Source organism: Condylostylus longicornis, unplaced genomic scaffold, assembly GCF_029603195.1.
Source record: "Condylostylus longicornis isolate FDR11 unplaced genomic scaffold, ASM2960319v2 ptg000232l, whole genome shotgun sequence".
In the NCBI taxonomy this organism is placed as follows: domain Eukaryota; kingdom Metazoa; phylum Arthropoda; class Insecta; order Diptera; family Dolichopodidae; genus Condylostylus; species Condylostylus longicornis.
The window spans coordinates 75,487-88,433 of NW_026578199.1; the positions used below are offsets into that span (position 1 = coordinate 75,487).

The following is a 12,947-nucleotide window of genomic DNA, read 5'->3' on the forward strand; positions in this document are numbered from 1 at the left end:
AGAGATAAACTTATGTTTCATATGGGAAGGTTAATTCGAATATGTAAGAAATCCACACTGATAAAAGTTTTATCTTAATTAGATATTTTTTATAATTAGAATAGACGCAAACTACATCCGAAATCACGACAACCACATTTTATAGCTAATTTTGAAATTAATATTTTTCCTACCAGTTTCTTTTTATTTTGAATATAATTCAAGACAATTTTAGAAATATATTTCCAAATAAGCAATACTTGAGCCACTTATGAAAATAAATTATGTAGTTAGAATAAAAAATATTTCTGAATGGGCCACAATAATGTCGTTTTTAAATATAAAAGTGTATCTCAAAGTGTACACTTTATTTCATATTTTAATATTACCTTATATATATTTTCGAATTAATGTAGAAAGTAATACAAAAGTAGCTCTTTACAATATTTATAAATACTTTTTTGAGACTATTAGTATGTACTTGGGAGCTGCACTTCATTTACATTTTTATATATTACAAGTTTATGACATATGTATGTACATATACGTATATTTACTATTTAGAAAAACCTGTGAAAACTATTTTATTCCTAATATTTACATATACGTGTATGTATGTACGTATTGGTATATTGCAACAAGTTTAGCATAATTTCCATGCTTCATTAAGAATAAATAAGTTCTCGTTTGCTATTGTTTTTATTTGAATATCGATAAGCTTGTGTTCATCAAAACATTTTTTATTCAGCTACAATCTATTTTGAAAAGAGTTATTATTATATCTTTATTACAACATTTATAATATATCAAAATTGGTTTTTTTACGAATTTGCTATGCATTATATCTCTTATAGCTTTATTTCATCCATATCCATGAAATAATTATAGCGCGTTTGATTATATGAAGCATTGAAATATGTTTATATCATATATGTAAAGATAAAAATTATTTCTACTTTGAGTAAAAATATTACGAGTTATGGAATATTTTATTTTCAAAGCAGAAATATGACCTTCGTAATGTTTTATAGCCTCATTAGGTATGCGTTTTTTTTCTGTGTATATAAAAAACGGCATATGAAAGGAATATTGATTACGTACATGTTTTTGAAAAAGAGTACTTTAGTTTCCATTTACTTTCCTTTTTGGATTCATGGTCAAGTAATATTTTGTGACGTTCTTCTAATGTATTAAAGATAAAAATATAAATATAGAGAAGCATAAATTATTATAAATACTATGTATAAAATTACAACTAATATAAATAATTTTAAATCTGGATGATTTATTTTGAAGTTATCTTTTTATTGAATTTTTTATTGAATTACAGTTAATTGAATTTTTGCCGTTATTTTAAGCCCAAGTGGAGCAATATTCCATTTAGGTCAGTTTGAAAATAACCATCTACTTAATATCATTTTCATACAAGTCTTTTAAAATATTACAACTATTGATTTTCAAAATGTATTGATCCTTGTGTTAAATAATTCTGCCAACTTTATTTCAAAATCTAGTGTTGTCCGGCATTTTGACAAAGTAAGCTACTTTTTCCGTTGGAACTTTGTAACTATGGATCCATCGACTGCCTTTCCTAAGACTTCCGTCTATTCCATCCTTCCACACACCTTGAGGTAGATATACTGCAAAAAAATACTTCGCATAAATTTTGGTATGTATTCAAAATATGTATTCGAAATATGTTTTTTTCAAAAACGCTAAATATCTCACTAAAGCCCGTTATTTTTGCTCGATGCGCTGCATCTACTTTTAAAATTTTTCGATACATAACTTTTCTAACTAAATATTTTCCAAACACAACGCTTCAACAGCATCAAAGCTATCACCCTCCCCATCCTCAACAATACGATTATTTTCCAAGATTTCGTAATATCATAGGATGTACGTTTTCTTTTTATTTGAATGACATTTCTTGGAAAAGTTCTTCAAAACTTTTTTGGACACTTAATTTCGTAAACAAAATTAAGAATAAAAAAAGTTGAAAAATACACTCTGTTCTCATCTTTGAATATAACTTTATTTCGTATGCATTAATAACCATTCACAAATTATATTAGTTTGCGGATATAATTTAGTTTTGTAAAAATTTCAAATAACAATATTATAACGCTATTTATTACGAATGAATAATATCTAAAGCCTTCTACTGCTTAGCAGGCTTGTTCAATTTGTGAACAAAAACTGTATACACATTATACGATACAATTTTATAACATAATACATATAAGCATTGAGACATTTTTTCGTTTCCTCTTTGTCATGTTTTTTTCTTCATTTTCTCTTTGTGGACGTTATTTCTGTTTATCACAAATCTGGCCACAATTTTCTGGCCAGATTCGCACTAAATTCAAATAATATGATTGAAGATATTAAAACAAAATCAAGATATTGGTGCGTATATCACCCTACGTAAACAATTATTATATGTACATAGCTACTTCTCAGGTGTCAAAAAGTACGGGTACTTCTAGAAAGGCTAGAGATAATAATAAAGGCATGGGATAAAAGGCATTAGATAGGGTTTTGCCTTTAGGGTCCTAGAAAAAGCATTAATTCCACCTACCCTTCCTCTTCATCCCCTCCCAAGATGCTTTGTGACCGTTTTTTACAAAATGGTACTACATCCTGTAGCGGGAAATTTTTTATTTATTTTGGTGGTATAAATATTGTATGTAAGTTCATATTTGGAAGTGTGAGTTATAACAAAAAGTGAACACTTTCTTAAGAAAATTGTAAAGATTTAATAAAATCTACATTGTTTTATAATAAGTATGTGCGTACGCGTTTAGTTATGTATTTTTTTCGCGATCTGCTGCAAAATGTATTAGTAAGCAAAACATAAGTGTACATTAAATTTCTTGACAATATATTTTTAGGACAAAATTTTATAAGAAAATGTTATTCTATTGCATTAAACTTCTTAAAAATAGGGTATTTTCAAAAAAATATTAAGAACGGAAACTCGCTGATATTGATTTGTTAGGGTAAAGGTTTTTTAATTTTATTTTAAATAAAAACAAAACAAAATAAAATTATCAATAAAAAAAAGTTTATCTGACAAATTTTTTTAAACAAATCGCATTTTACAGGGTCCGAACCTGAGACTTTTTGCATAGAAATCGTATGTCATACGCATTACCTACGAGTATATACGTTAGTTTTAGTGTTAACTGATTACACATTCACGCATTTTATTCGCCTGTAAATCCAAATACATATGCGCATGAATTTTAGTAGCGAATTATTTTTTGCGTAAGCAGTAATTGATCGCTTAAAGTGCTTATTGTCAAAAGTATTTTACAATTTTATGCAACATAACTCAAAGCGAGGTTCTGAAATAAATTACTCAAAAGATATTAGATCTCAAAGCAACTAATTATTTGCTTAATTATGTACTCTTTCGTAATTAGTTTAAGAGCTTTTTTTATTTTAAGTTTTATCTTATAAAATATTAGGAAAAAACATATCTATATGTATATTACGGGTGTGTTTTTGAAGAAAGAAAAGTGAACTTAAAATATCTCACACACAGAATGGAACACAATTTCAAAACTACAGGCATAATACTTGCAAAACTTGCAATGCAAGCACACACGACTAGTTATATATATATATAGTTACTTCTCAGGTGTCAAAAAATACGGGTACTTCTAGAGGGGGTAGACCCATGGGACAAAAGACATTAGATAGGGTTTTGCCTCCAGGGTCCCAGAAAAATCTGACATTGGAACTTTTTAGCCCCGAAATAGCTCTATTTTAAGATTTTCTGAAAAAATTTTTGTGTAACAAAAGCACGTTTTTCTTTTGTACTTTTTATAATTAGAAACACAAACCAAGAAATAAATGATACGTTTTACGTTATTATTAGAAAGAAATAAATAATATTTGAAAATATCTCACATATTTTTAGTTCGAAAAATCGAAATAAGCTTAACGTATATAAATGTTCAGCTTTTATCAAAGACATCAGATGTTTTGCGGCATCTGAATATTAATGCTTCATTTGTTATTGTTTTGAATATTATGTTTCGTCAGCAAGCTTTAAAAACATATGCATGCACAATTTATGTATGTATATACTTAAAATTTTATTTTTATTGTTCAAGCGAAAAACTGTAAAATGTTAAATTCTAATACATTTCCCTATTCTAATACACTTTTCCCTACTAATATATTTGCTTGTGTGAAATTTAAATACCATAGCTTTTATAGTTTCTGAGATATGGCCAAACAACTTTTAAAGATGTATGGCAGGTACCAGAAGGCGCCAAGTAATTTCAACGACTTTTATCAGGCACAGTAGCCCAACTAATATATTCACTTGTGTGAGTGAATTGAATTAATACCACAGCTTTAATAATTTCTGAGATAAAGCCAAATAAATTTTGAAGTTGTATGGCAGCTATTCGAACCGGTACAAATGGTAAGACAAATTTAGCATACCCTTCGAACATACGTTCGTGCGGGTATTAAAAATAGGTATACATTCATAATTATGTATGTTGGTACTTAAAATTTTATTTCTAATCTTTCCACCAAAAAATTTCAAAATGTTCAATTCTAATCCATTAATACGAGTATATACATGCGTTCATATGTTGGAACGAAAAATTTTAAAATGTTCAATTCGAATACGTTCATATGTGCATACATAACATACATTTGGACAAAAATATTATTTTATTTATGCCTTAACCTTTTCTTTATTTGAAAAATTTTTTTCTGTATGTTTACCCCCTTGATTTAATAATTATGTGTTTAAAATTTATTTCCATATGCACAGTTTTGAATATGATTCAATTATTGCCTAGTTATGTGTAAGATAATATTGCGTATCTAAGTGAAAATATTACGGAATATTATAAAAATGGCTGTTAAATACTTCTTTACAATTTTTATGGCATTAGTAAGTTTATAGTTAACATACCTAGAAAAATGTAAATTTTTCAATTCCCTGAAATGCTTGCCAGTTAGTTTCTGTAACAACCAGAACTCAAATATCAAATTTCAAAAAATTCCATCAATCCGTTCCGTAGATGTTGTAAAAAATGTAAAATCCAAAAAAATTTATATGCTCATTGCTTTAACACGAAAAATTTAAACATTAAATTTGAATGACATCGGTGGATTATTTCTCTTTATATACGCAAAAATGTATATTTGGCCCGTAGTAAACGTTCAGATACTGACTCCTGATATCTTTCAAAAGTTAGGTGGTTTCACGGACGGTCGAGCGATCTTATATATGAAATTTCAAGTAAATCTCCTGAATATTTTTTTCATAATGATTAAAAATGTAAAACTGGCCCGCCACAAATAGCAATTCTCGAGGTCTGATATATCCCAAAAGTTGATGAATCAGTGCCATAGTCGAAATAAACTTACATATAAAATTTCATGAAAATCGGTTCATGACAGTCCGCGAGGTTGCTAAAAATAGTTTTTTTACACTTCCCTACCATGGAGAAGTGCGTTTCCACCGAAAACTTGATATGCAAAATCTGTTACCATCATGTAACCTACCTATTGTAATCACAATAAGTAAAAAGTAAAATAGATTTACTCCGTTCTCATCTTTCAGAATAAATTTACTTCATATGCTTGCATATGTATAAATCATTCACGAATTATATTGATTTGCTGATTTTATTTAGTTTGGAGAAAACTTCAAATATCATTAAAATAACAATAATATTAATATATGTATGTATATTAAGTTAAAAATGAATAATATGTAACGCCATTTGCTGCGTAAGCGTAGCAGACTTATTCAATTAGGGAGCAAAACATGTGTACGCTTTATACGATACAATTTTACGAATACGATATGTATAACATAGTTATTATGTGTAAGATGAGAATTAAGAAAACTTTTTTGTTACATTATTCTTTTTATCATAAATCTGGCTATAATTAGTGTATTATACATACATATATATATCAGATAGAAACTTCTGAGATGAGGAAAAGAACGGATACTTTTTCCGACAAAAGGTATTGCACTAGAGTTTTTCGAGTGAGGTCCCAGAATATGCAAGAACTCTACCACCCGCCACTCCCAAGTTGGTTTTGAAAATTTTTTTACAAAACGGCACTACATCTTGCAGGGGTCTTCCCTGTTTTTGATACTATGCTCTATAGTAATCAATTTCTAGAAGTGCGAGTTAAAATACGCTGTTCAAAATTCTTTTTCTTTAGAAGAAAGTTGTTCGAGGTATGAAAATAATATTATCTAATGAAATTAGATAATATGTATTACGGATCTAATAATTTTTTTAGCCGATTTAGCAACTATTGGTTGCACTATTTTTAGTAAAGTTATTCACTAAAAGAACTTTTTTTTAAATTTCTTAACTTTCTTAGATCGAACCTAGAGTTTTCGGATACCAATCTGATATTCTGCACGGTTTATGATAATCTTTTAAGATCAACATTTTTTTACCGATTTATCGCATTGTGTATACAATTAGTAGGTTATGTGAGCTTATTATAGCCACTTCTGGACATCGAAAAGGAGGTATAAGTCCTTTTTACTAGTTCCCAAATTAATTGGCGTGTCCAGTTATTTCAACAGAATTCGGATTATCCACACCATGTTAAATCTGAATCAGATCTATTTTAGAACCCATCAATTTTTTAGATTTCAACAAGATAATATTTTTATAATCGATATGGTCAATCACCATCAATGTATCATTCACGAAACAACATCAATGTATTTGTAAATATTATATTATAATATGACACGACTGCAGATGTTGGCATAATACATTATATTTTGTATTAACTATTGGTAAGTATATAACTATATAAGTATTTTATATTGATAAAATATAAGTATTTCATATTGAAATAATACAAAATATACAGTCTTGTAAACACCGAAAATCCATTTGTAATGTTTGCAGTATTCTGTATTGCAAAACACCGCAAACGTTAGCGATGTTTCACGCTCCATATCGTATCTATAAAAAATTTATAATGTTAAAAGCAAATAGTTTTAAAAAATTCTGAATATGCTGTTACAAGCTTTTAACGATACGTGGTACCAGTATGCTTTAGTTAATATTTAAATCGACATAGCCCTAATTTTTACTTTTTGCGTAGACTTTGATTTACAAAGTTAATAATAGGTTGCAAGTTTTAAAGATGATCCCAATAATATTTTTAATTTTATTTATTATGTCAATTTAAAAAGAAAAGAAAAATTTGTACCCCGTAATGTTAAAAAAACTTTGTTTGACAGTTCAGTGTCATTGATTAGTTCTGGATTTAGATACGGCTTAAAATCGATTTCTAAACTTTGTTCTTGATAATACGGAATACTATGTATTGTGATAATTATTTTTTTCTTTTTGCCAGTTTCTTTTTCAAAAATTTTTGTTATTTTTAGCACTTTTCCAAAAATTTTTTGAAACAAAGTGCTTATTAGTTTTACTCTGTCCGTCCGTCCGTCCGTCTTCTACACCCTTGAAGATAGAAAGCTGAAATTTTGTATGTACATAGATCTTTACTAGAAATTTATTTCCGTAGAACAAAATTTTTACCTATCTCCCCCCTCTAGAAGTTATACCTCCCAAAACCCTAAAAATGTCCTTTTTTAACTATTTGTTGCAATGAAACCATAAGCATTTTTGAAATTTTGTAAACGCAGAAAGGCAGCGGCTTGCTTCCCCTAGCGCGGTATACTATAGCTAACCTTTAGAAAAACAAAATGGCCGTTCAAATTTACCGTTATCTAAAGTCTTTTTTTTTTGCAAATTTTTGATTACGTTTTTCTTCAAGACCCCAGGCTATAGAAGCTTGAAATTAGAGGCTGTTAGACATTAACAAATAGTTTATTTCGTTAGAAGAAAATTATTTTCCATCTCTACCCCCTCTCAAGTTATCCCCCCTTGAAATTTGTAAAATTTGAATTTTTGATACTCTACATTTCCGAAACTGCAAGCTTTTTCAAATTTCTATAAACGCAAAAAGCTAACGGTAAATTCCATGAAATTAAAAAATATAATTATTTTTCTTAACTCACGCAATTAACCCTTAAAATCGAGCATTATGTTAACTCCTTTTTATGTTAATTTTTGCTTTATTTCCAAGACTGCATAAATCATTCATCCTAAATATATGGAATCCTAGAAATAGTTTTGTATATGAATGAAAATAATTTTAATAATGTGGTAGGTATACATATGTAGATTGTATTTAAAAGCAGAATTTTCACTTGTTAAAGGGAAAAGTCCTATAATACAAACCATTGGTTTGACTCAACTTTATTTAAGTTCTATTTGGAAGACAGAAAAGGTTGGAAATTAAAAATTTTTTAATTTACCAAGACTTCATAATTTTTTAATTTACCTTATAATAGAATTTAAAATTGATGTTTAATTTAGAATTTAATTTAATTAATATTGATATTTGAGTAGCCAAACAGTTCTGTTATGAAGAGTTTGATTATTAAAGCAATAAAATTAAAAACAAAAAAAATAAAATAATAATTTATAAAAGACAGCAACAATAAAAACATAACAATCAAATTACCAAATAATATTTTAAATTGAATTATATTGAATACTATTTGTATATACAAGTATTAGTATAAAGCCAATTAAATTTGGTTATCATATTTATATTTTATACCTGTTATTGAAATTAGTAGACAATCAAATTTTTTTCATATGGGTAAAATTCAAAATGATATAAGTTTGCTTTGGACGGAGAAAACTGCCATAAGACGGAGAAACGAATATGGTTTATGAAAAAACCTAATTGGGAGAAATTTTCAAATTATATCAAACTTAAGAGGAAATCTGATATTAACTATTTTACAATTAGTAAATATGAAGAAAATATTAGGAATTGTGTACTGGGGGCTGCAAAACAGGTATTCCTGAAACTAATTTTAGCAAAATTAAAAAACAGCTTACGTTGTCCGCCACGGAATCACTTTATTCCGATGAAGATATCAAAATTACAATAAAGAATAGAAGGAAACTAATAACAAAATACAAACTTAGAATGGGGTTAACAGACTATGGAGAATTTTTGGTGGCTAGCTCTATATATCACGTAAATTAATTAGATATTACAAAAAAGTAGGCTCGGAAAAATATGTTTTGAGTATTAATAGTAATACACTAAATGGTGATGCTTTTCAAAAAATTAGGGCTATTAATGGTGAGAGACAGTGTAGAAAAGTAACTACTCAAATTTGAATTGACTAAATCGTAAATAAAAGAAGTAATATTTATAAACAACTTTTTGGACCATTTTATAAAGATGTCTGATTCGAGCGAATATGAGGCTGAATTTCTCAAAATTTAGAAAAACAAACGTTTACATTCGTTGTTGTCTGCTACTGAATTCTTCTTCTTCACCTGCTTATTCATTACAGAATATTTGCGATTACATTGCTAAAGCTCTCCTTATTCTGTGTGGTATGTATTAGTTGCCTGATTGCTTGAAGGCCAGTCCATTGCCGAATATTTCGCAACCGCGGCATTTGTTTTCCTTGCAGGTTTAAATGCAAAATTTGATATTTTCCGTTGAGCATTAGATAATCCAAGTATGCTCTTTCTCTACCTTTAATTTTTAATAACACCTGACGGTCACCATTTATTCTGCTCAAAACTTTTGTGTTACTAACTCTATCTATCCAGTATTTTTAACATTTTTCGATATAGATACATCTCAAAAGCTTACAGCCTCTTCATTGTTGAAACTTTCGGTGTCCATGCTTCCATTCCGTAGAGGAGAACCGTAGCATTTTACAAAACGAATGCGACTACTTAGACCAATATGTCGGTTACAAAAGATGTTTTTATATTTTTTATAACTGCTACGGGCGTACTCAATTCGGCATTTAATTTCCATATCTGAGTCCCAGTTCTCGTTCAACCAACCTCCTAAATACTTAAACCTTGGAACTCTCTCAATCGTTTTGTTGTTCACGATTAAAACTAAGCCAAACCTGGTTTTAAAAGTGTTCATATTTAAGCAAAGGTCATTCTTTGAGCTTAAAAGTTCTTAAAGAATGTTATATGTAATTATTGTTTTCAATTGCCAATATTATTGTTTTCAATTGCTTCTATAATTATAGCTTCGGAGTAAATATTAAAAAATAGAAGTTATAGTGTGCATCCCCGCCGTACGCCTCTCATGATTTCAATCTCTTCAATGGATCTCTATAAACCACATGAGCCTTTGCTGATAATATAAATTTACTACCACTGAATGCTACCTTCTTTTTCTGAGGAATTAGAAAATTGTTTGGAAAATGTAAGGAAGACGCTACGGCGTCAGATCGAGTACATTATAATATGTTAAAAAAAACTTGAGGAATGTAATAAGTTAGTATAACTCGATATGTACAATGGCTCAATGGTGTATTTCCTGAAAGCTAGAGAAAATCAACTCTAATACCAATTTTAAACAAATATAATACTACAGCAAATATAAATTATATATTGTACTTATAAACTTTTAGAAAATATTGTCAGTCAAATTCTCCATTTTGGCAGATGACTTAACCACATTTATTACAGGCAAAAATGATGAAAAAATTAGTAACAAAAGGAGACAAAAATTTTCGGTAACTAAAACAGTTCATATGATTCTTAATGGAGGTAGAAAAACGATTAGTTCCTTTGATTTTCACCGACCGTGTTGTGTATACAATAGGTAGGTTATGTGATGGCAACAAATTTTGCATATCGAGTTTTCGGTGGCAATGCACTTCTGCATAGTAAGGAAGTGTAAATAAACTATTTTTAGCAACCTGTCGGTTTGTCGGTCTTTGTGTGCACGCGTGTATCTCAAGTTCTGCTGAACCGATTTTGATGAAATTTTTTATATTAGTTTATTTCCACCATAGCACGATTGATCAACTTTTGGGATATATCAGGCCTCGGGAACTCCACTCTTTAGCGGGCCTGTTTTACATTTTTGAACATTTTGAAGAAAATTTTCAACCGATTTTCCTGAAATTTCATATAAAAGCTTTGCTCGGCCGTCCGCAAAAATTCCTAACTTTTGAAAGAAATCAGGCATCAGCCACTGGACGTTTACTACGAGCCAAATATACATTTTTGTGTATATAATGAGAAATAATCAACCGATTTCTTTGAAATTTAATATTTAGATTCTTCGTATTGAAACAATGAACATATAAATTTTTTGGAAAGATCAGGGCTCCAAAACTGATCCGCAGGCCGATTTTACGTTTTTCACCATATCTGCGGAACGAATTGATGGAATTTCTTGAAATTTGATATTTGAGTTCTGGTTGTTACCGAAACTAACTGGCGAGTATTTCATGTTAACTATAAGCTTACTAATGTCCAAAAATTGGAAAGAAGTACTTAACAGATATTTTTATAATATTCTGTAACACTTTCACTTAACTAGACAATACTCAATGCGGTCGGTTATGTGCTGACTACATCAGATTTTTTTTATTAAAGTTACTAACAATTAATATGTTCAATCACAAAAGCTTTTATGTTTGCTTTTTGGTAAAAATTTTAATTGAAAAGTCTTATTTTAAAAGACGAGGGCTCAGAGAGATCTTAATATTTAAAAAATATTAAGTAATTTTTCTTACGAGTTTGACCGTAAATTACTGTTACGTCTTTTAAATGTTATAATACTATCTAAATTAGAATAAGGTATTAGAATAAGGTATATAAGCATTAGCTAATAAAACATTATTGAATTCTTTGAACTAGTTCTAAATTTTGGTATGAGAATAGCAACTAGAGCTTCAGAACAACTCCAACACTTGTCCTTCTATTTAGATAGTGGAAAATTGCTGCAAACCTAAGAGGGAAAAAGCAAATGATGAATTACGGAGTAAATGTAATGTTGATACATGAACATCCTTTATATCAATTAATAAATAATACAAAATATTTATAAAAAAATAAAAAGAAAAATATTAATTCTTCATCTGTAAGAATGAAAACACACATTGAAAACTTAAAATATATCAAGAAAAAATAAATATAGAATACAAGGATTTTAAAAAAATTTTTAGTGATGGTTTTCTAAGTAAAATTGGCACAGAATGTGGTTTCATTTAAACCACATATTTCTACAAATGCTACATTTTCTGAGCGATGTAGCATTTTTTTAAAGGAATTATTTGCAATATTAGAAGCAGTAAAGTACTCAAATTAAAATTTTGCAAATAAAAATATTTTTATTTGCACAAATTCCATTAGTGTTTTACACGTAATTATTAAATTGTTTCCCTCAAATCCTTTCGCTTTATGAACAAAGGAATTACTTATAATTTGATGATACAAATAATTGTTTTGCTTTTTTGTGGGTCCTATCACATGTAGATATAATTAGCAATGAAATGGCGGATATGATTGCATAAGTGGGATATAGTTTGCGGCACTTTACTTGGGAGTTATAAATTTAGTCTGATAGATTTTAAGGAAAGTATTATTGATCATAACTCCAATAAATTTTTGCTAATTTGGGATAATCAGGAACCTATTAGCAAACCTTGGAGCATTGTTATTACCATATTTGAAATTTTTAAATAAATTAACGCGAAAACAGTTTATAATATTTACGAGACTAAGACATAGTCATACAAAATTGGCACATGAATATTTAACGAAAAATACTGGTCCTCTTATTTGTAATGAATTATTAAGTGCTAAGCATATATCTTAAATTTGTTCAGCTTATGGTTTGAATTATGAATACGAGTAATAGACTTTTGAATAATATTACAGGCATTTCCAAGTTGACTTTAGACGAAAACGAGAAAAAATAGAGTTGACCTTGTCAATTCTGCGATACCCGTAAGAATTTGTTATTCTATGTGCGAATAAATATGCTGTAACTGACTATGGGACGGGCTATGACTTTAAGTTGCCGTATTACTACATTAATTTCAGTGCAGTACTTTTCAAAACACTGTGTGTGCCAAACTGCTA

At 28.7% G+C, this 12,947-nt stretch overlaps 1 protein-coding gene across 4 annotated transcripts in view; it reads right to left on the minus strand.

Moving 5' to 3' along the window:
* Positions 1-1,268: 1,268 nt before the first annotated feature.
* LOC129616506 (SITS-binding protein) overlaps positions 1,269-12,947 on the minus strand; it is a 90,767-nt gene continuing 79,088 nt past the window's right edge. For all 4 annotated transcript variants that reach the window (XM_055532160.1, XM_055532159.1, XM_055532158.1 and 1 more), the window contains exon 6: positions 1,269-1,619. In XM_055532160.1, the coding sequence (XP_055388135.1) occupies positions 1,483-1,619 (137 nt within the window). In that variant the 3' untranslated portion in view covers positions 1,269-1,482. The remainder of the gene's footprint in view (positions 1,620-12,947) is intronic.